At 45.4% G+C, this 24,496-nt stretch overlaps 1 protein-coding gene across 1 annotated transcript in view; it reads right to left on the bottom strand.

Moving 5' to 3' along the window:
- The window catches only part of LOC112452730 (protein trachealess), a 76,853-nt gene that overhangs the window by 31,367 nt on the left and 20,990 nt on the right, over positions 1-24,496 (bottom strand). The window contains exons 3-4 of the mRNA XM_025013092.1: positions 21,968-22,015; positions 17,486-17,515 (exon numbers count right to left, since the gene is read on the bottom strand). Of these exons, the coding sequence (XP_024868860.1) occupies positions 17,486-17,515; positions 21,968-22,015 (78 nt within the window). The remainder of the gene's footprint in view (positions 1-17,485; positions 17,516-21,967; positions 22,016-24,496) is intronic.

Genomic DNA, 24,496 nt, shown 5'->3' with positions numbered 1-24,496 from the left:
GGCGTGAAGTGATCGTAATGGAGGCGCTTTTACAACGCTCAATCTCGGAAACGTGGTTCGTGCTTCGGTACTGCGTGTCACGCAATTACACCCCAGCCTTCCGAGCACGGCGGTGTCGCAGCGGGGTATTCCGGGCGATGAAAGGGGGGAACGTGTAATCACGCTAATTGAGTGTAGATAGGCCTCGTTGACGACTCCTTCATTACGCCGCAAGAAGGGTCCTGACCGCACAATTACCCACTAAGTTCAGCGCTTGTCATCTTTCTGTGCCGCGGCGCGAAGCGACGCAACGTTTCCGATATCGGCGACGAGTCACGGATATCGAGAGCAAGATCACGGGAAGGGAGAGCTGCTTCGCTCCGACGCGAATTTTTCGGAAAGCGGAGAATATACCTCTACAAGATATGTTCTTGATTATTTTGTCGTTTTTTAAATTTTACGCTCTCAAGTATCGTCTCGAGAATATTTCCAATCCCTAACAGCAAATGTATGTTCTGAGAATGTTCAGAGGATATCGTGAAGCATAAGATATTATAAAGATGTTCTCAGTATATATTAAGTACATCATCCTTAGTATATTTTATAGATACACAGGATATTATTGCTGTTAGGAAATGTTACATCTGTTGCAGCCAAGTCGTAAATATTTCGCATGTTTCCATCCGTTAATATCGCGCACGACGATGCGAATCGTTCCACGTAAGACCCTTATTTATTAGAAAAATGGTTCAGATTCACGGAGGCTTTCCTTATTAAGTTCACACTTTTTGCAAGGTTTTCGCAGGGGGCGAGACACCTCTCGGGAATACCAATGAGTTACCGGTATCCGGGATGTCAGTCCACGGGATGGCAAACGAAGCGGGGAAGGGGGGAAGTGCGGGACGTAAGGGCTCGTTCGATCCGTAAGGAGGGTGTTGTCGGGGCTTAAGAGTCGATTCGTGCCTTTGAACGGTACAAGCGGGCGGGGATGTAGCGTCCGCGACGCGAGGCACGCGAGCTCCCGCGGCGTGATTGATCACCGAGTCCTCCCATTTCGTCACTTTCGTCGATTCTGCTATTTAGTCTTCTCGGACTAAATGAATCCTCGACTAAATGAATATCCTGAGCTCCGTACAACATCGTCGATTTTGACAGGTTGATTGACAGGTACGCGTGAGTTTCATGAGTTAAGAGGAATCGCATATGGAGATTCCTACGAGAGGAAAATAGAGAAAGAGATTTTCTTTTCGATATCTCTCGAGGAAACTGTCGTCTCATACTTGTAATGCACATCTCGGCGAATCGCGGCGCAACGGCGAGTGACATAAATTCACTAGCGTCATGCAGTGACTTCGAGGGGTGGCGTGTCCGAATTTGAGCGAAAACAAAAGTCGAGGAAATAGCAGGCGCGATATATGAGGAAGGAGAGGAGGGGGTAGGGAACCAGCTGGCTCTGTCTTGTCGGAGGCATTAATCATCGAAGTATCTAAATGACGGGATTCCGATGTATTACCATATAAATGACATCATATTTCTGGTCAGGTTTCCCCAGTTTGTCGGGTCGCTCCGACGTGATGTATGGACGACGGCATATTGGCGGGACCGACCCACCCGCTCTACACGTCACCCCTATCGGCTCGGACTCTTACGCTATCGTTCCGCCTATCGCCTATATTGTCCTACGTCACCTCGTTCCTCCGCATCGTGTGTCGTTTTGACCTCGTTGAAAGCGCGCGATTAACAAGCCGATCTTATGCGGTCGCGCGCGTAAACGAGTTGTCCAACGCGCCAATCTGCGGCTGATCGTCACTCGCCAAGGAGGGAATCGTCGTCCCGTCCGAAACGAAATCGAGATTAGTTTTCGACTTGATGGCGATACGCAATTATGCATCAACCCCGGGTATATACGGCGCGGCGTACGCATGCACCGCAAACTGGCCCGGCCAAGCGGCCCGGCGCGGGTACATTTCAATTATTAGAGGGAATTACTACGAGCGTCCATCATCTTCTATACTTATTTTCTGCTCACGACCACTACGACCACCGCGCCGCGGCAAAGACTAAACCCGGCTCTATGTTTCGCCATGGAGATGATCCTATGAGGTTATATGCGAGGTAGGCATCATCAGAGCGCATCATCAGAGCGGTGAGAAAATAGCCTTCAATTGTGATTACAGGGGCGGCTCGGGTTCGCCTTGGCTTCGCTCACTGACTGAATCCGTCCGTTCGTCCGTCCGTCCGTCCGTTCTTTCGTTCGTACCTCGGCTGAGTTACGTTGCACGCATCCGCGTGTGGGAAGGTACCGCGATTTAAGTAATATCGCTCGATATACTTACCCGCCCGCCGCGCTTTCCTCTCCCGCGAATCTTATCCCGAGCGAGCACTCTGGCGCTCGATTTCCCCCTCGAAGGGAGAAAATGTAGAAAGGGAATGAACAATTGAATTTTTCGCGCGCGTAACGGTAATTCGTCGAAATTTTGCATGCGATATTATGGGACGTAATATCGTGTACCTTTCACGAAAACGCGAAACGTCGACGTACCGTGGGGGACTCGAGAAGGAAAAAGGTGCGGAGTAACGCGGCAAGAAAGTTACAAGTATGACTAAGCAAGAAGGTAAGGAGGATGTGACACAATGACTCCCATCGGAGTGATACCGTAATGAAGCTCCTGCCGCGGCATGCCTGGACCCGCCGCTTCCTTCGCTCCCCAGGCGTACCGCATTACTAGATTAGACGGAGAGACCCTTAGTAAGTGCACTATTCCCTTAATCCCAGCGATACTTTCGAAAGTGCGTCTTATATAATAAACAAAGGCGACTTCTCTCTCTCCGGCGTAAGGTGAACGTACGGAGCCGGTCGGGCGAGCGGGCGGCAAGGATCCGGTAACACGCGAAATTACGCGTGAGATATACGTACGGCGATATACCTACGTACGACGAGCAAGGTCGGTTAATCTCGCGATTCGCGCAACACACAAGTTGGATGTAACTCGTCGCCGCGCCGCGCCGCGCGAGCGTTACGGCGAGTGTAATGGTGAAATCGTATAAGACGCTCGAGAATTCGCGCAGAGGCGCGGAAGTGGACTTTCGCGCGGAATTAAGTTTTCTCTAATGCCTCTTGTTCTCGCGGACCTAATGCGCGCCGTTTAAGCCATGGCGAGAGACTTTCGGGTTAATGCTCGGCGCTCGGATTTGCGCGAGGACTTCTTCGTAAGCTGGCTAACGCAACTTTGCGGCATAAAAATATCCTTAAGACTCTCGCTCGAGCGTCTGGCATGCGCGTCCTTATACATTATTTTGAACAAAGTTTTCTTTATTAAGAAATTTATATTTTATACCCCATCTTCGCGAATTTATCGCGAATGATTCGCGCGGAGAAAGAGGGAGAGCTCGTCCAGAAACGATGTCTAAAAAATATATCGTTATCCAAGAACGTAAAACGAAGGTCAAAGCTAAGAGCGGGTTGGCATATCGTCGTACGTCAAGAGGAGCTTGATCAGCGGTTTGTATTTCACTCGTACACCTTCGCCGGGGCTCGCTCGGCCGAGTGAAAGGAAACGGACAGAAACGCGCGCGCGGGTTAAATTAATTACAGAGGCAAGAACACGAGCAAAACGCGATCATAAACAAGTGGGATGACCGGCCGATCATTAGCTCAATAATCTTGATAATGATGCGCGATGCTCGTCGATGCACGTGCACTTGCCGCGCCGACACTTTTGCCGCGCGCTTTCCCGCGAATCCGCGGGGCGCCTGCCTGGCGAAGCACTTCTTCTCGAACGCGACCGTTTAAACGATGCATTGAGCTGCTTGCCTTTACAAGAATTGATACGTTAGACCGATAACGTTGAAAATGTTTTAAAATCTAAGCTATGACCACATTCAACTCGGATCGCAGCGAGCCGCAGGCCGCGGCGAGTCGTCGGCAAGCCATTGCAAGTCCGGGACGATATTAATTCTCTCCTCCTAGACTAGAAGAAAATTCGGCAGATAGGACGCGGATAAGGACGGAGGGAGGAGATCCGGTTTGGTGTTTGTGACGAAACGTAGATCTAACGACCCGGTAACATACGGAGGTAACTCGAGACCGCGGCAGACGACGATATCGTCGCTGACATCTATGTCAGCGAGTCAAGAACAACGGCTCGTTCGAGATCCTCGCGTGTACCGGGTGACGAAACAAGATCGCACGTTACGGGCCGGTTGATTGCGAAATATTGCAATCGTTGTCGTAGATGCCGATTCGATCCGAAAACGCGTGTTCGATCTTCGAGCTTGATAATTTTTTAGCGACGTCGCGCGCGAAACGCCATTTCGGTTTTCTTGTAATTGTATATTAACCCACGCAATTGCATTCGCGGAAGATTGATGCTAGCGTAGATATGCTACAACGTAAGCAAATATATTGTTTTCGGTACGAGATACGGAACCAAGGAAGACGTACTAAAGTAATATGACGCGTGGAGATATGGGAAGTTGGTACATGTTATACGTAATAAAAGAATAAACTCGTCGGTATATAGGATCGTAAAGTTGCCGCTGGCTTACGCGCGCGAGTTTGTACGGTGTAACGTGGCCTCTCACCCTCCACCGAAGCTGGTGAATATGCAATATCGTTTTTTATCTTGGTGTCACGTTCATTATCTTAATACCGTTAAGGTTCGCCACGTTAATATAGTGCCAGATGCTAATTTCACAATAACTCGTTATTCATTAAACTATTGCAGTGATTACATCTCATAAAAAGAAAGTGTTCTACGTACAAACTCGGTTCGACGAGACCGAAAGGTAGCCGGTGTCTTACGTACGGTTTCCTCGGGGAAAAATAAAAGGTATAAAATATGAGTGCGACAGAGGTACAGAGAAAAGAAGCGATAAAAAGGCGAATCTACCGGCGTTTCGTTGGTGATATTCGCGCACTCGAGTACTGAGAGCAGCTTCGGCCTGACGATTTTGAAAAAAAAAATATATAAAAAAAAGGAAAAGAGACGAACGCGCTCTCGTCTCTTACGAGCGCCCAGTCCGGTGGCGAGGCGCGAACCGCGAGACCGGTGCAGTCTCCGCTCCGGCTTCGTCCGGCTGTCCGTCATCGTTTCTCGGAAACACGGGAGAAGTGTCTGTTCGTACCTTGAAAAATCTGCGCGAGGACGACGACGACCACGGCGGCGGCGCGGCGGCGGAACCCGTTGTCTTTGTGGCTACCGTTTTCCGAGAATAGTTTTAGTTACTTTTAGTTTTGCTTGCGTCTCATCGCGTTAGCACACGAGTGTCGCGACGCGTCGTCGCTCGGGTGACAAATAATAAAGGCGATCTCTAATTTTCAGTCGCGAATTGGCAAATCGCAGATAGGTAATAGATCGTGAGTAAATCCGATCGAATGGACGGATCGACCTCCACCGAGCGAAACGCCGCTAAATCAACACCGGCCGATCCGAGCTCGCCGGAGCGTAGGCCGGTCAATTATTTGCTCCGAGATTTATGAGTTTGCGCGAGGCCGACAGCGCGGGCTTCTTCGTATACGGACGCGAACGGCGCGGCGTATGGGGAGATCGGCTTGACTTTCCTCCCTCCCGATCGGAGCCGCGCGTCTGCGTCGAGTTCATTTATCTCGAACGCGAGCTGTAACGCGCGCGTCCAAGAATCACTTTTCGCGTTATTAATTGCAGGTTCCCGTACAATTTCTCAATAACTCACGTACGTAATTACCTATTCCGAGTGTCAGTCACGTTACCCTCCTGACCTCTTACCTGCGCGCGGCGGTGGAAGGATCGTCTTGATTCATGACACGGTTTCCTCAGGTTCTTCACGATTGAGAAAAGTGAATGTATATTTTTACAGCGGAAAGACGAGCACGAGTGTTTTGCATTTTGCAGTTAAAATTATTATATATCATTACTTTCATACATATAGTTTTAAAGAGAAATCTAATAAAGAAACCGGATCGAGCGACCGAAAAAAAGCCAAAAAAGCATAAGTTGGTAATTCAGATATATCGCTCGCGCGCGCTAAGATCCGTAAAGCGGGAGCGAAGGCTCGAATTACGAGGAAGAAAGTTTTTATAGTATTTTTATGTCGTATACACGGAGTCACGGGGGCATCTTAGTCCACATAAAAGAGAACGCACGCACCCTCCCTCCCCCTGGTTTCGTCCTATATTCTGCAACTTAACGAATTAAAGCGTCGTGTGCCGCGTTACTTTCCCCAGGTACAATATAAATCGTCATGAATTTTTGATACAGTGATATCCTTTGTATAGGCATTGCAGAATTATATTGCCGAATGATTTTCCGACGTCAGACTAAAATCAGTTCACGACGCTCTCGATCGACGTTCGGTGAACGTCACGCGTTTTGTACTTTGGTAATTATGACACGATTCTAGGCGCGGCGGGGATCATTTGGGTTCCGAAATGGGATCCGAAGAGGTTGGCACGAGGGAAGAGGGCTGGTACGCGGTACCCCGATGCGCGCGGTACGAGACCTCCGGGGCCGTAGTTTTAGGGGCGAGCCGGTCGCTTATTGCTCCCCGAGTGGCCGCAAAACGAAGTTTGATCAAATTCTACTGCGCCGGCATAAAACTGACCGGTCGGCCGGGTTATAGACTCGATAAATGATTCATCCACATCTCGGAGATACGACACGCGAGATACGTACACACGGATGCACCGATCTCTCTTCGAAGTACGCTCGTCCGTACTCCGAATAACGCGCGCCAGCGAAGAGGATGGGAGAGAAAAGCGACCCTCGTAAGCGACACCGTAGCGGCTCCTTTACGACCGTATACGTCTTAAGTTAAGTCGGAGAGAGATCCGACCGAAAATAATACGCGAGTACGAACGATTGTAACGCGATGGAGTGGCGCATTGCGCGCGCAGTCCTTGCATAACGTATATTTGTCTATTTCTTTTTATTCTGAAATCGCGCTTCTAAATTGAACCGAGCCGCCACGAGTGTATCGCAGGGCGGTTGGAGGCGGTCCAGACGGCGACCTTCCCGGAGAGAGATGTACGATATTCTTTTCAATAAAGCCAAACATCCATCAGACTTTGATGCGCGACTGGCTCGGGGCCCGTCCATTGCTCGCGGACAATCTTGCAGAAACAATTCCGCAAGATGTACCGAATGCGACAACCTCCGGCCATCGGGATCCCGGGATTACCGAGCTGACCATCTCCTTTGCATAATGACGCCTCGACCCTACCCCCTCGGCCCTACCGAGCCACTCTCGTCCGCTCACCCTACGCCCGAAAACGCGCATCCCCGGCCACACGCACACGCCACCACCCACGACCACTGACATTTCAAGAAGTGCAATAACAATAATATCTATATATGATGGCTGGCCAGAAGCTCACATCGATATTTTCCGCGCTGCACGTGAATTTCATACATAAGAATGCCCGCTCAACCGCCCGCGCCGCGCCGGATCAACATTCAATTGTATCGAAATTACGGGCGAGTTTTACTTTCCTCACCGCTAAATCCTAAAGACTGAATTTCATACGTACTTCGAAATATCTTTAGCGAGCTTTGACTCTCGAAGCTCTATTCCGGGCCAAAATTTCGCCAATGCGTCAGTTATGGCAAAATCGTAAAGCTATTATAAAAGCAAATAAAAATCTAAACCGAATAATTCAATAATATGCCTCTATCGACGTCCCGTCAGCTTTTCTCGGATAGCCAAAATGTAAATGATGAATTATACTCGGTTAGTTGACGTTCTCGGAAATTATAGGCGGCGCGGCAACTTTGCGCCGACCTGTTATTCTTTCCCTAATTTAAATGTCAAAGAAAATTGTTTGATTATTTGCTATGCAAATGAAATTGTTTAAGATGAAACTGACTTAAACCGATGCGGTGGGATCGGGGTTTAACGGGAAGGAAGCTCGGATAATTCGGACGGCGATAATTGGATCAAGAAGTCGGATCGAGGAGCGATCCTCCTTCGGTATTCCGCGGGGGACCGACTCCGTTTTAATTATGCTCCTCGAATTTAGATCGCGAGCCCTCGATAATGCCACGATCCACAAGCGCGATCCGCAACATGCTTGCCTGTAATTGTTTAACTTTTTGCTTTTTTATGCAGTTTGTTTAAAAGAAGTCTGTGTATGTAATTAGAGAATTAAAAAAGAGCCTTTTACGTACATTTTATCAAACGTAAAATTCGAAATTTTAGAGAAATAATTAAAAAATCTTAAACTCCCAAAAAAATTAAATTTATCGTATCGAATATATCGATGAATAATAATAGCAAGGATCGCTGTCGATCGTTTACGTTCTTGTTCGTCATCGAGACTCCGTTTATATCGCGAAGAAGAGCTTCTCGAGGGTACAAGCGACAGTCACCCTTTCGACCGCTTTCTCGACTACCGCCCATTTCTCTCACTCGAGAGCACTCGGCGCAATCTGCTGCGCGGAATTTGCATACATAAGCTATTAAGCAGCTCTTTTCATTTCCTCCCGTTTATGACAGTTTAGTTAGAATAATGCTTTACAAGATTGCCCCGCGAACAACGTTTCTCATAATGACATTTCTCTGCCTGATTAATACTCGCCCGACCCGCTCGTCAACGTACGTGTCATTCAATAGTCTTGTGTTCTTGTGTCGAAATAAGCACTACACGCTTATGTGTGTGTGTGTGTGTGGTTTACAGTCAAAATTATTTCCCCCAAATTTTTCGAATCTCATATTTGACCAAACGTATAAATCAGGCTCCTTAGCCGACAAGAAGACCGACAGGATCGTGGCAATAGAAGAGGTACATGAATTCGCGTTTAAGTCTGATACGATATTTACTGATATTTTCAATAATTCAGTGACGTAACACTGTATTATGTAATTTATGGTCCATTGCTTATGAATAACTGTTCCGCCCGTAGCGCATATGTATTCCACGGCCCTAAGTAAGATTTATATTACTGTCGCTTGTGCGCCGCCGGCGCTTCTCCTTTTTTCGCGAAGAAAAAGAAACGAAGAACGATAACTTTATATAACGCACTATCACAAATTTTATTTCAATTTTCAGAAGTACGTTCGTCGATTTTATTGCGAACCGATTGGCGAGTATTAAAAGCTACAGCGTAATTAATATTATAGATGCCTCGCGAATTAATGTTCTATATCAATTATAATTAATTAAACAATTAATCGTGTAATCTGGTAGCGTAGCATTATGGAGATACGGAATCGGTCGATCGGCACAAACGAGAGAAGCGTGGGTATGTAGTCTTAGCGGGACGGTCTCTATGCCATTACGAATTAAAGAACCTTCTCCTTTTTATTGCAGCATTTTTAATTACCGTGAAACGGCCGGAAATTTTTTTCTTCCCTAACGCGACTACCGATCGTCCCACGTGCAGCCATCGGCCGGTTCGCTCCCTTTACGAGCTGCGAGAAAACGCAGGGTGCTAATTAAACGAAACGTTTGGAATGCCTGGGCGCATTGGATCGGATAAAAGGGGATGTTTTCGCTCGAGTACCTTTCTATTCTTTTATCAAAATCGCATTCTTTTATTCGGGAAAAACCTATTCGAAAAGACGAAACAAGATATTGTGTGTTACATACCTTTTGAGTTTAAATGCAGAGCAATGTGTGTCTTGCAATAGAATAAGCGTCTCCAACAACGCGTCTTTTTCCGTGTTAAAATACGTAACTTAAGCGGCGCGTGAGTCCGTCTCTATTTCTCTTTCTTGTTGCACCATTCAAAAGTTTGAGAAAGTATTTCCATATATTTGCAATTCTATACGTGCATTTTTATAGTAGTCGGTCAAGACCTAAGAGAGCATTCTTGCTATCGTACTGACTATAACTATAGATAGATAATACGCGATTGGCTTTATTATCGGATGATGGCAATTATGTTTACAGGTTAAAAAAATAGTATCAAAAAGTCGTTTTCTCTCGGTATTTTCTCTAAACTCTGTTTGGGTCAATAACGCGAAAAAAAAAGAATTTAAGCCAAGATTCAAGATATAGGTACGTAATTCCGGCATAATAATGGCGTAATGATATGCATAAGAGCAATGACAAACTGCCGAGTTCGTCGGCAATACTCACAGATAATATAACAATAAAAGTATAAGTTAAATCTGTTAAGAAAAGATATAACGTCGTTGTTACATAGTCTCGAGCTGCTCAGGGAATGCTTTCCAATTAAAACGACGTAATATATGCATCGAGTTTGTGTCTTGTGGCAAAAGGCGCGGGAGAAGTTGTATAAGGAGACGATGGCCGAGGGTTTGATTCAGGATGAGACGTCAAATGTTACTGCTTCGAAGGGTGGAGACAAAATTCTCGGTGTCAATTCTCAGAGCAATCTGCCGATGCAGATTAGGATGCTCCCGGTCTTAGTTTGATCCCGTATAAGATCCGCTTCCTCCCTCGCACGTCGAGATTAATTGGGGTGAATTGTCCTGCCGCGCCCATTAATGTTACGAGTTTAATCCAGAAGTAAAAATCTTGCGACGGGTTGATACCTATCTCGGTTTCCTGCAGTCTTTATTTCCCTCCGCATGATTATTCGAAACAGTTTTATAATAAACTTTTATACAGAGTGCTTTACGACTGCAGTACAATACTTTATATCGAATCTCGGAGATTAATTAGAATCGAAAATCATAAGAAAGTGTCACGATCTCGAGTTATTGAACAGCTTTCGAGTTATTAAATCAGAACACTATTGCGTAAGTTTGCATGCGTTTTTGCTACAAGTGCTACAACTATACATACGCACTTATCTGTCATTCGTTATCATAGCTGAAACGATATCGATTTTTACTGCTCATGAATTTGCCCTTTGATTTCTCAAGTATTAAGCGCACAATCAGTTAATATTACAAGTTCGCAAATTTAATTCATGTCAATAAATATGAATGGATAGGCTATAGAGGATTAGAGTAAACTGATGCATTATAAAAATAGATGTAATCGATAATCACATACTGTGTTTTTATAAAATAAATTATTTGAAATACACTAGATAATCGTGAAATATTTCCTTTTATTTTCGCACATGACACACGTATTGAAAAATCCGAGTTGTCTCTTTGTATTATTCTGTATACTATTTAATCTCCCCCTGGAAAGATGTAAGGAGGCCAAATGCAAACCTCGAATTTTATTTAAAAAATAATTGAAAAGGGAAAAATAAAGTTAAATACATTTAATTTATATATATATATATATATTAATAAAGTCACATTTAATTTATATATTATTAAATTTTTCCCGTCGTGTTCTGTCGTGTTCTGAATAGACATTTAATTTTTTTTACGTTTAAACGTACGCGAACAAATTTACAGCAAAATCGACGACAAATATTAGGCTTAAATATTAATTAATTAATTCAAACTAATTAATGTAGCCCATCCATTTCAGGCAATAAATCTAGGAGATATTACATATTTTCCATACTATTCTCAATATATATAATTTTGTAAACATAAAATTATATATATTTTACTCACATCTATCTATAATCTCTCATAGATACATTCCACTAATTAAAATAAAGTATAATTTATCACTCACCAGCACACGATGCGCAACAGCGGAGTTGTAAACTACGTAGATCTGCAAAATACATATATTTATCGAAATTGAAGCAGCATCCAAGGTAATCAATTTTTCAAAAAATAATTGTTGGCGCATCGAACAGATACGAACAATTAAGTCGGCAAATAACGAATAAAACAATAATACACTTCTCACCTCATGGTTGCTCCGCCGTCGCCAGATGCCTACTCCCAAGCCCCCTCCTCCTCTCAGCTTCCATTGTTGATCAACACTCGCACAACACTCACGAAAACGCAGTTAATTACAATCGCGCGCTGTTTGTTGAAAGAATCGTGCAGCACTTTCAACGGCACTCCCGACGTTAATCGTATGTAAATACGGAAGATCCTAACCAAAAACAATCGACACATCATGGCTTCCCGTTACGCGAATTTACTCAATCCGGCGACCGGTCACTGATACGCGCTCTCAATTACGAATATGTTACAGCTCCGATATTCAAATCGACGAAAGACGCTGAGCCCGACATTCGTATCTAACAATAAGAAGCATCGTTGACGACGGTCGCGAGAACCGATTATCTTGCCGTAAATCCACGTAAATCTCACAGCGTCCACAGCGAAGCGGGAAGTTTCAACTTCCGTCGCTGACGTCGCTATTGCCACGACGCGCGACGTGAACGTCTTCACGAACGAGCCGCGTGAAGTATGCTTCGAGAGATAATCTGCATCCCGGGACGCGAGCGAGCGACAAATTTGGCCTGTTCGTTCCGAGGCAATGAAATAGAGCAATCGATAAACCGTAGAGGATCGCGGAACATGATCGCGCCTCGCGTACCGTCTCCTATAGTACTCGTTCGCTATCGCGTTCGGAGAAGGACAGTAAACGTATTTGAAAATAAACGTACGCCGATATTCCGGTATTTTCGTCTCGAATAATTCCGACGAGCAGGTTAGTAACCTACACTTTGCGCCCAATTCCGCGGATTCGTTGGCACTGAGGCTACCTGGGGCCTGGGGCTCGATTCTTGAATTTGCAAGAGGAACGTATGCGAAAATTTAGCTCTTAGAAACGTTGCACGTTGATTGGTTAAAAGCCATGCGATATAGCCAATCGACTTGGAAACTTGTCTGTAAGAGCAAAATTTGCGCATACGTTTCCCTTGCGAGTGAAACAATCGCATTCAAGAAATCAAGCTTCTGAAGTTGAGGATGCTCTCGCTCGAGAAGCCTGAAGGGTGCATTCCGTTTCACGCATGATGCAACACACAAAATTGCATAGCTTAGCATAAGCGTAACATAAGATCGCTAAACCAATGAACATCCAGCATAAAGTCGCCATATTGATTTACATAAGATGCTCATTCGTCCAGCGGTCTTAAGGCCATCGCACACAAAATTGCATAGGCTGCATATGCATAGCATAAGACCGCTGGACCAATGAGCATCTTGTGTAAATTAATATGCCGACTTTATGCTAGATGCTCATTGGTTTAGCGATCTTATGCTACGCTTATGCTAAGCTATGCATTTTGTGTGCGATGGCCTTTATCCTTGTTTAACATTCGGTGAACAACAAGGATAAATGCTGCATTATGCGCATCATGCGTGAAACGGAATGCACCTTGAGATGTCGTTACTTGTGTGCCGCGCGATTAATAATTTCGATAATCATGCGGCCCAAGTAGCGACATCTTCATTACGCTGCTCGAGCAACTCCTCGATCATCTCTATGTTTAGTTTTTAGTTTTAGCGCTAACGAATCCGCGAGAGTGATGGGCGCCAAGCGCCAAGTGCACGGTGATCGTTCTCGGCGTCAAAATTATTCGAGCAATACGGGTATATCGGCTAAGTTCATTCTTTAAGTTGCCGTTTGTCTATATTACGTCACGCTCCGCCTCGGGTTCTCGGCGTATTGTACAGAGTGCCGTACACAAGGTCGCGCCCACCGCGCTATCGTTTGTTCACCGAGTGCTGTTATCCTTTCGGAGCTGATAGCGACAAGTAGGAGACGACGCGCAAAGCACGATCGTTCTCTACAATTAGAGACTGCCGAGCTTACCGATTCGTTTAATTACTGCCACTTACTCGATCAACTGCTCGCGAGCGTCGGCTCGGCTCGGAGAGATTACCTCGCGAAGTCAACTTCGCGCAGTTCGTTCGGTCAAAGAAAAAAATGGCGATAGGCGACGGAAGTTAAAACTTACCATTCCGCTGCGACATTTACGCAAGATAATCACTTCTCGCGATGATCGTCGACGATGCTTAGATACGATATGCAGATAAGATATGTACTTCGGGTCTTGAATTTTTTTCACCGATTAATATCATCTCCGAATTGAGGGTGTGAAGTCGTCGACGCGCGAGACGCCGTATAATTCGTGTAATGAGAAGCCATGATGCGTCGATCATTATTTCGTGGAATTGCAGGCCATATACGGTTGTCTGGAGTGCCGTTCAGATTGTCGCGCGATTTTCGCGGTTAGTGCGCGATTGATCGTAATTAAACGCGTGTTCGTGAATATTGTGTTGTGCAAGGAATCTGAGAGGAGGGCTCGGGGCATCGGGTGACGGCGGAGCAACCCACGGGTAAGTTTAATTTATTATCTATAAATTACTTATTGGTTGCATAGTCAGTCCCGTTTGTTTCCGTTTATTTGGATGATTGACTAATAACAATTAGATAAATAGATTTCCTTGTGAGATTTTATAAAAATTTAAAAAGAGAGAGAACACCTTTTGTAAACTATATAATTATTTTGTTTAATGATTTTATAAAATATATGTGAATGAAGAAAAAGAATTTTACGTGCGCAATATTTTTTTCTAGCCCTCGGGAAGTCGCGATTGTTTGGACAGATGCGTGTAAAACTTTCAAAACATATTAGAAAAACGTAAGATATGTTAACTGAATAAATTGATTTGCCGTTGCCATTTTAAGAATATTTCACACAAATTGTGTAAACAAGTCAGAGTCGAAACGTTTTTATTTCGCTTTGTAATCGTTCTTAATCAGAAAACTAGAGTGTGACTTTATGAACTCGCATGCTTATCTCAAATACATGCGATCTTCCGATATTAGCATCGCGACCTCCGCAGGGTTAATATTAATTGTTTTGGACGCTGCTATAATTTCGGTTTTGTATTTTACAGGTCGATGTAGTGACAATACGATCCGCTGTTGCACATCATATCGGTGAGTCTGAAATTATTTTGAATTAAGGTAAAGGATCTGTGTGAATATAATACAGATAAATGTAATATCTCGTAGATCTATTGCCTTGAAATGAATGGGCTAAGGTAGATTAGCGCAAATTTAAGCAAATTAGTGCAAATATTAATGCGAATCACGATCATATAGCATATTCCAAGTAAATTATTTGATAAAAACATGCTGAAGATTATTACAAGTGTATGCTAATAATTGATAATTATATTTATTTTTATAATGTGTCAATTCTAGCTTAATCTTTCATAGCCTATTTATTCATATGTTTTTAATGACAATTTTATTGATCGATATTTGTGAACTTATAATAAGTATTAAATTATTGCTATAATACTTGAGAAACTAAAAGATGAGAAATAATCTCAACAATAAAAATGAATATCGTCTCAAGTGTAAGAATCGATAACAAATAAGAAATCGTTGCGAGTGTAAATGTAATTATCTGAATCCGTAAACTTTACGCAATATTATTTAATTATGTATAATTTTGATTATACTTTTATATCAGGGTCGCAATTAACATTTTATTAAAAATATTATACATGATGATCTCAAGGCGCATCTTTTATATCTGAAAAAATCAAATTTAAATTCACAGATCAGATATGTTCGCATTACATAAACCTCTTTCAATCTTTTGAAAATAATAGGGAACCGTGTACGTGCGTATAGGAAAAGTTTTTTCCTGCGTGCGAAAATGTCGCTATAAATGCCGTGCAAATGTATATCTATGAAAATGAGGTCAATATCTGTCGAGTTCACTGCGACATACTGCTCCGTCTCTAACATCAAATTGGTCTACGTCCCTATATGCTCTATAATAGCGATCGTGTATGTCCCCGCGTTTTTTCTTTGTCAATCGTTTCGGCGATTCTTTCATAAGTATTCTCGAAGAAGGTTGCCACAAAGCACCTTCATGCTTGTGATGTCAAACGAATTTTTCGATAGAGAGAGAGAGAGCAATTGTTTTCACTACTTATTTGTTACAAAAATCATGAAAATTATATTCGACTGCGAAATTCAACGAACCCATCGTCAAGTAGCGGCTATTTGGCAGGGGGTGGGGGGGGGGGGGGGGGGGAGAAGACGAAAGAAGAAGGGGAGGATGGAGCTTTTGTGGGGTGCGAGCCGTTATGGTCAGGATTACCGCGCCAGAACTTGGGGTGTTCACTCCCTTTGACCGACGCACTTAGAACAACAATAACTCACTAATCCAAGCGGGCGCCCTGCACCCGGGCGACGATGAAAAATGTAAAAATCCGGAAAACCACTGCTCCGTGACAGTTCAATACATTTTAAATGCGTTCCGGCGCATTTGTGGGATACGATAAGCATGCCGCGGGATCCGGAGCCACGCGAACGCCCCAATATGTCGGTTATTTATCGTCAGATTTATGGAATAAATGAGTAGGAGAGAGCCCGCACTCGTCGCGGCAATCCTCAAATATATGCTTTTTCGTTTTTATTATTAACGTTTCGCGCGGATACGTCGGGTACGCGCTCTGATGGAATCGCAAACTTTCGGAGAAGCCGCGACGCTTGCGGCGAATGAATCAGGACGCGAAACGTAAATTATGTATCGTCGAGAGATCGCTGATGACGGGAAAATAATACATAAATTATTCAGAGACGAATAATACGCGCTACGGGAAATATACGCAATGAGCCGGACGAGGAAAATGTTCCAACGAGATAGATCGATGCGCCCGAACGTTGATGAGAGAAGAGGAAAAAAAAGGGTGGGAGGGTTGGTGGAATGCCTTTATACGCCGCATCTCTATGGGATTCTTTCACGACACGCCGATTTAAAACGCCTTTTAAGACGGTCGTATATGGGGCTCGGGTGGAATTGTGCCGAGCTGAATCGAGCATTGAACTCTATATCGCTCGTACCCTCCTTGACGCTCCATAAGTTGCATTCCTACTTTCTGTCGTAATAAGGAAGCTCGGCCGCGTGCCAATAAAACGCGATCGGCTGTAATCGCGATTCACGCGATGATTAAAAGAGCAATATGTAAAGCTAAACGTGCGGAAAGAAAAGGTACAAAGTTTCGGACGCGACGAGTCCCTTTCGAGTCCCTCGAAGGCGCGAACGATCGTCGGCCCGCCTTCCTAGCCGCGATAAATGTCCCGGAGTTTAAAGCCTCTCGCGATCCACACAAGGCGCGAGAACGCGAGCGGCTCGGCAATCATACGTAAAACAAAAGCACGGCCGGGCCGTGCATTATAATACAACGAGCGCCAAAGCGCATTCGACAGCCCCGAAAACTGCTGCTTTGCAATTCGGCGCGCGCTCCACTCATATAGTTTTTACATAATCGCGTTTCGTCACCGAACACACGACGTTCAGTCGATAGTTTGCCCGCCGCGCGAAAAGTCGTTATTATAGGGCGCATACGCGATAATAACACGTATGTATTATGTATAACTGTGAGAGAATCGTCGCGCGACTGCGTTGCGCTCGCAATCAGATACTTGCGCTTATATATTTTGCGGTAACGTTTCGCTTTTAAATAACCGTTTGGTCTTTTGAGAACTCGGTGCATATACATGTGTGTGGAAGAATGCATCATTGCTAATAAGCGTTAGACCATTCGTCGTTATAGGATACCTTAAAAGGCCGCGCCTTAATTTTTTCGGCACAGATCCGAAGTCCGAACGGAGCTAGCATCAGACTTTCACGCAGGGGTTTAAAAGAAAAGTGAACCGTGAACGTATAGGGGAAAACAAAGCGGCATGCATTTTGAGTGAAGTTGAGCGTACCTTTCGAAAGCGTAGTGTCTCTCCTCAAATCTGTAACACATAAACAAGCTTCGTCACTATACCGTGGTATCGTATACAACTACGCGAAGGAGAGGTCATTGGTTCCGAACTCGTTTCATAAACTAGTTTCGACAAGCTCATCGGGCGAGAAGGGAGGGGGAGCGAGACGAAGGCAGGACCGCGAAGATTATTTCAGAGACGGTAGACGGGTAGTTTGGCGCACGTAGGTAGTTATACCTATAAGTAGACATAATCATCACCATTGTAGATAGGTAGACGGGCGAGGGCTAATTTCCAGACCCCCGTATTATGGTCCCCGAATCAACTTTTCTATAGTATAATAAGCTATTTTATATGACGCGCGCTCTCGCAATTATATTGAGATTAGATAAGACATCGGCCGCGCTCAGTTTACGAGGCGAATTCAAAACGCGTACGAGAGTTAGGTAGGTAAACTCAAACGTTTTACTCTTCTCTCGAGAAAGTAAGTACCTACCCCGAGATATTATTTCGATAGCGGAGCAACATGCGGCGGCGGGCGGCGGGACAGGCGCTTTCTTGCGAGCGCGCGAAACGAAATTCCGGAATAAATAAAGCATCATTCGAAGTGTATTCACAATGCTATTTACTCCTAAGCGGAGGTTTCTTCCGACATTACGATCGAGAAGTCAGCGTCGCGGCCGTTTTTCCGATCCTGTTCGACGAAGCGACCGACGCGGACCGGAATGCGAAGCCGTGCGATAAAAAGCGAATCAAATATCTACCGTTGGACCGAACCACTCGACTAATGAAAATACCTATTGTTACTCCCTTGGTTTTGTGTATCGAGAAACTTTTCGTCCGCAACATTTAGACTCCGCGCGCGCGCGGTATTTCGTTGCAAGAAAAAGCGTTACTTGAATTCGACGTCGCGGACAATCGTCAAAATAACTGTATGGGACACGGTATGCGTGGCGAACGTAATTATAAATGAATTACGTTCGTATAGATCTGCACCGTATGGAAATTTTAAGAGCAATATCGAGATTCGCACGCGCAAAATCACGGCAGCGCGAGATCCGTTTCTCCGTCGCGACGCGGCGTTGAGTCAAATGTCGTTCGATTTCGATGACTCAAGTTTCCGTCCAAGTGAATCGGACAGTGATAGGACGGGTGGCGAGGACGAAGACGTGAAAAACAATCGAGATCGGCGTTCAAAATCCGCGACGGCAGGGATGCGGCACGGCGCGGCGTGGCGCGTGTTGCAGTTCCTGATTCGCATTTAAGTTAGCCTCACGTTCCGCCGGGGCACGTGATCCAGCTGCTCGAGAGGAATCCCACGTATCCGTGACGTCGCTACGTCTCCACCGCGAGCAGGCCGCATGCGAATATACGCGCGGGTGCGCGCGCGAGACTTCTGTCTAGCCGCGCGCTGACTTATTAGGGATTCTGCACGCGGGCCGTGTGCAGAAATTCGACGTCGCGGCACAGGCGCCACGTGTAATCGCCGGACGCACGTTCTTCTAATTTGCGATACGTCTTCGGACTGCTTAAAACTCGACCAACCTGTTTCCGTACCGATGCCGGTCGATCGTATCCCTCGACATCCTCGTCCGCCAAACCGGAAGAGTCGAGTGCATCTGCGTGCATCTTTTCGTTTACCTTCCTAACTATAACGTCGCGTGCGCGTGTGCGTAATATTTTATTTACGGATAAAAATGCATCTCTTTCGAGTCGAAATACGTACATGTGCGTGCAATTTCCTGAGAGGGAAAGGGAGGAGAACTTTTTGACCGTTAAATCCACAAAACATAATAGGTCTTCAGCAACTTTCTAACGTACGACGTAATAATTCACGATGATAGATATAGCTTATCCAAAATATTCGCGTAATCCTTTCTTTGTATCGACCGATAGGGAGAGAGGGAATTTTGCAAGAAGCAGGCACCCTGTGGCTATACTTATGACTCCCGAGTGTATCTCTTCTCTAAATCTTCCTTCCTACGCACATTCATAAGAGATACCGCACGCGTTTTTCATATTTTTCAAATAAATAACCGAAATCTAACGAATCCCCGCTTTTTCCGCGCGAGAGAAATACACGTGTACGACTCAAATCGTCAATACATTTCGAACTCGGTATCGTACAATTGATGCAACGAGCATAAAAGCATTTGTGCTTTAATGCGAGTGAAATTAGAGTATGCGTATATAGAAAATATAAATAGCACGGTACAACTTTCACTCATCGAGATCGAGTTAATAGCGTCTTGTCCGCGGCGGTGCGACGGCGAAACAAGAGCGACAGATTCCGGTAACGCTGCATCGGCTGTAACGAGCGGAGGCAAAAGCGTAGAAACGCGCATTGTCCGGCGCGTTTCGTAAGACGGGAGGAAACCGTGCGACAATGCGATCTCTCTCCGGAGGTCTCTCGGGAGGACTCTCGGGAGGGAGAGAAACCAAACGGGGCAACGAGCTAGGTAAGAAAAGCGGAGCGCGAGCGGAGGGAAAAATGCGGCTCGCCCGTTGTTTCGCTTTCCTCCTTTGAGTTTTATTTATTGGCCGGCGTGAATATTCAGCTCCGGCGGACAAAACTCCGTTCCGTTCCGGCCGGCTCCGGTTGCGTCGGCGCGCGCTAAAGAGAGACGGGCGCGGTGTGTAGTGTCACAGAAACGCGAGAGCGATATTGTTGGACGCGCGGCGGCCGCGTCGTCGTCGTTGTCGTCGTCGTCGTCGACGCGAGTACAATACGGCCGAGAATACGGCGGAATGTATTAATATTAATGGTGGTACAGAAAGAGTCTCGTCGTTGCTAACGCTCGTGCGCTCGCGACAGGCTCGACCGCTCATCGAACTCTTCCCCGAAAGAGACGAAATCGCGATTGCTGATTCGCGAGATTTTACTGCAGATCTGCGACAGCGATTTAAGAGAGGAATGATAAGGGTATCGTATAAACGAGCCACGACGAAGAAACGCTATATATCGCGCAGTACCGTGCGCAGGTTACCTCCTTCGTTCTCGCGAAATTTCTGTATTTGCGCACTCGTCGGATGCTGCGCGGCACGGTGGCTCGAGAGAACGCATCTCGTAAGGTTGTCGCTTCGGGCGTCGTTTATACCGGTGACGATGCACCTCGTAACGCCCACCGTCTTTTATCATCACTGCCTCAGCGATGATTCGTTATTTCAGCCTTTTAATATTTTACATTTTATACGTAAACTAAAGCGAGACTATAGTTTTGTATGTTTTGTAACTTACAAATCAGATTACGTTAACATTTTTAATTTATCTGACACAAAAATAATGTAAAAGAAACGAGAGAGAAAGACAGAGAGAGAGAGAGAGAGAGAGAGAATTCGCAAAGTTCAGTTGGAAGAATTTTTATGCAAAAACTCTGCGATTTATCTCGAAAGCGGCATCTCCATAACCCGGTTAAAGACTTTGATGGCCTTGCAGTTTAACTTCCAAGGTACATCACGAGATGGGGAGCAAGATACAAAGTGGCAGATTCTTCGCGCGACGTAGGTGGGTGGTGTGCGTGAGTCACGGTTATACATATTAAATACGTCGGATACGTTGGCTAACGAAACACCGCGGCGTTGATTATATCTCGCCGCCGCATTATCTCGGATGATGCATGTCGCAGTAGTTTTTCTTTTCTGTTTCGGGTTAATGGCATTCGTATTTATTTTGCAATATATCGGGGAACGCTCTCCGCTCTTTTCATTCGGGATGACGGAGTTGATTGTTTCGCTTTGGGATCGCGCCGAAACCGCAGGGATAAACAAAAGTGGACCATGAAAACGCGGCGTAGGATGGTGAGAAAACGACGGAGAGCTCGGGGGAAAAATAACGTAGGTCGTGGAATGGCTTAGGAAAGCCGATCCGAAGTCGGACGGGAGCGTGAGGAGAAGGTCTCGAAGTTTCGCTGGTCGGTTGACCTCGTCGGGTAATAAGAATAAATGTGATTCTATTACGGGTTCAATTGTTACGGCGGCAGATAGGCCGCTCTCGATGGAGGACGAAGGGTAGATCGTAGTCGATAAGATTTACCCGGGAAGGTTTTACCTACGAAAATCGCTCCGCCACTTCGGACATTCGATAGGGTGGGAGGATGTCAGTATTAACGAACGTTACGAGCGCTTGTAACATCGTCAAAATGTAATCGCCCGTAGTGCCGAAAGAACGTTACACGCCCGATGCGAAGGTTCTTCGCCGCGTTCGTATTTTGCCTTTTATGGGAGGCGCGCTACTGACGCCTTTAAAGATCCCTATTACGCAAATCAGTTTGATGTAAATGAGAAATCTTCATTATAAAATATATTATTGACCGTGGTAAATAGTAGATGTATTAAGATCATAGTTCTGCGTGTATGCAAGAACGCAAATCAGACCTGTTCCCCGTTCTTAGGACACTACCCAAGATAAGAAAGAGAGGCGTGCGTATAATAAATTCGCGCGAGATTTCGTAGAACGCGAATCGGGACTGAGAGAGTACTCACCGTGCGTTGACGGAGGTAGGATTTCCGACGTCGTCCATGGACGGTTTCCTAGAATGAAACCACGAGTGAAATTCGTTACTGTTCATCCGCAGCTGCATAAACGCGGGATGGTTATACGTGGTCGCGCATATATGGTTTGCCGATTGCCACATTTCGCGTGTACTAAGCGGATTCCTGAGGCTTCTCCTCGACAGGCGTCTCTAACGGAACAGGCGTGATTCTTTGAAATTTTTACGTCGCGGAAATCGGACTTATATATCTGCATCGCTTTCGCGCTCTAGCTGCCATGAATCATCTCTGCATTTTACGCACAGCTCTGAAATCTCTGTACACGCTGTTCGCTCTCGTCCACATTTGCGTATCGTTAAAGTCTATAAATCGAGTCTCCTGAACACAATGCGGTGAAACGTTCTACGTGCCTAACACAACACGTTATCGGTCACAAATTACGATAATCAAATTTTCCGATATTCAACGCGATCGCGATTATAACGTGCGAGTAAAAACGACGTTCCCCTGTATTCGTGACGCAATTTGTAAAACAATTTCGGTATGAAAACGGGCGTAAACGTAACGAAAGTGGCGAAGGAACACCCGCACGACGGCCGGTCTTGAGAACGTGTGCGTAAGTGTCATCGGCGCGTGTTGGCCCTCGTGCTCTTCGAGGGTTCCACCCCCATCATCCCCGAAACGTCATCCCCACCAGCCGGTGATCTTCGCTGCGCGTGCCTTCTCGCCAATGTAACGCAATGACGTTTTTCAGGGAGGCAAGAGGATTAACAGACTTTTCTACCATTTGTCGAAGAGAGCAATATTATTTGCGCAAATTACGGGGAAGAAAAATAGTATAGTTGATGGAGAAGGCAGGCACGAGCGGAAATCATATTTCGAGTAGATCATACATGTTATCGATCAGTCATTTAAAATTCTTTAGAGACACTTATCGGCAGATATAAACAAACCCGAATAGATATAAATAAAAGCTGTAGAGACTAAATATGTTTCCTATAAACAAGACTCCGATCTCTGATAAGTTGAGATTTCAACACTGTCAGGCCGGAGCGGAGCTGCCAGTGCTCTGTCTTCATTTGACCGATTGTGAGATCTGGAACCCCGCGACGCCAATAAAACGCCGTATCTCCGCGGTAGCTTGTGTATCTATTTTCAACGCCGCAACCTTATCCCTCAGTCGACCCTAACGTTGCGTTCAACTGTGGAGGGGATCATCGATTAAAGCCTAATGGGATTATACCCTTACGACGGATCGTCGCTTTCTCCATCTTGCGCGAATAAAAACGAATTTAGATTTAGACATTTAGTTGTAAAAAAATTTACATTTTACGGGATAAAGCACTTTTCATGTCGCATCTTGCTTCAAAGACTACGTTTACACGACGATTTGTAATCCAGTTTAATAACTATTGTATACTATGCGTTCCAAAATTTTTCTTTTAATCATTGATCATTTAAATAGGAGCTTTTTTTGATATTTAAACTACATATATATGTAGATGTCAAAAGAGATTAATTCAAATGTTTAGAATATAAAATAGGCTTATATTTAAGTAATCGTGATAAGAAGAAAAAATTTGAATCAGATAAAATATACGGTAGTTATAAAACTGGATTATAAGCCGCCGTGTAAACGTAGTCAAAGCTGCAATGACACGGCAAAAGCATACCAAGCGAGCGCGGATGATATTCTCATTAGCGTTATCTCATTAGTTACTATTCATTACGATAGTATAGTTATTGTTATTAATATAGCTGGGAGCGTTTACATCGCGACTGCGGCGAGAGGAGCGCAATGGAGAGGAGCGAAGATTTCGCCGCTCCGGAGGTCAAGAGCGGATTTAAGCGGTGGAGGTAGCGGGAAGACACGCTTCCGAGTTTTGCTTATCGATTCAAATCGCGTTCCCCGCGTATGAATGAACGAACGAGTGGGCGAGTCGAGCCACCGGTTGAATGGGGAGAGCCCCACGGGTGACCACAAAGTACAGGCGTGCGTGTCGACGATCGTTCGCGTTCTCTGCACGCTCTGCTCTTCGCACGCCTTTTCTCTATTCCTTTCCTATCAGCTCAGCTCGGTTCTTCCTGTCAGCGGATTCACTCGAGTCTCGGTTGAGATGGATCGCGGATGAGATGGACTGTTCGAATCGAATTGGATGTATCCTCTCGATGTGACTCATTTTTCATAACGTTATCACGACACGTCCCATGATTCCCTATTCCTGAGAGTTTCACCGACGATTTCCGACATCGGAGCTTCTTCTCGCGAGCGTACGGATTAACCGCGTCAGTGATGTAATTCGATGTATCGGACGCGTAGCTAGGTATGCGGCGCGACTAACTCGGAGCGTTTTGTATCGCTGGCGCTAAAAATGCGTGGCGAATCGACGGGAAGGATCCGTCCTGACTAGGCAACTTCGAAGCAGATCCGTTTTCTACGATCTTAATAGGTATCGGATCCGCTCAAAGCATTCCGCCGTGCGGTGTACGTCTCTAGGTACCCCCGATCGCAGCAGAGTC

This window comes from Temnothorax curvispinosus, unplaced genomic scaffold (genome assembly GCF_003070985.1).
Source record: "Temnothorax curvispinosus isolate PA1 unplaced genomic scaffold, ASM307098v1 QBEX01000305.1, whole genome shotgun sequence".
Lineage (NCBI taxonomy): Eukaryota > Metazoa > Arthropoda > Insecta > Hymenoptera > Formicidae > Temnothorax > Temnothorax curvispinosus.
This window is presented reverse-complemented; position numbering and strand designations above follow the sequence as displayed.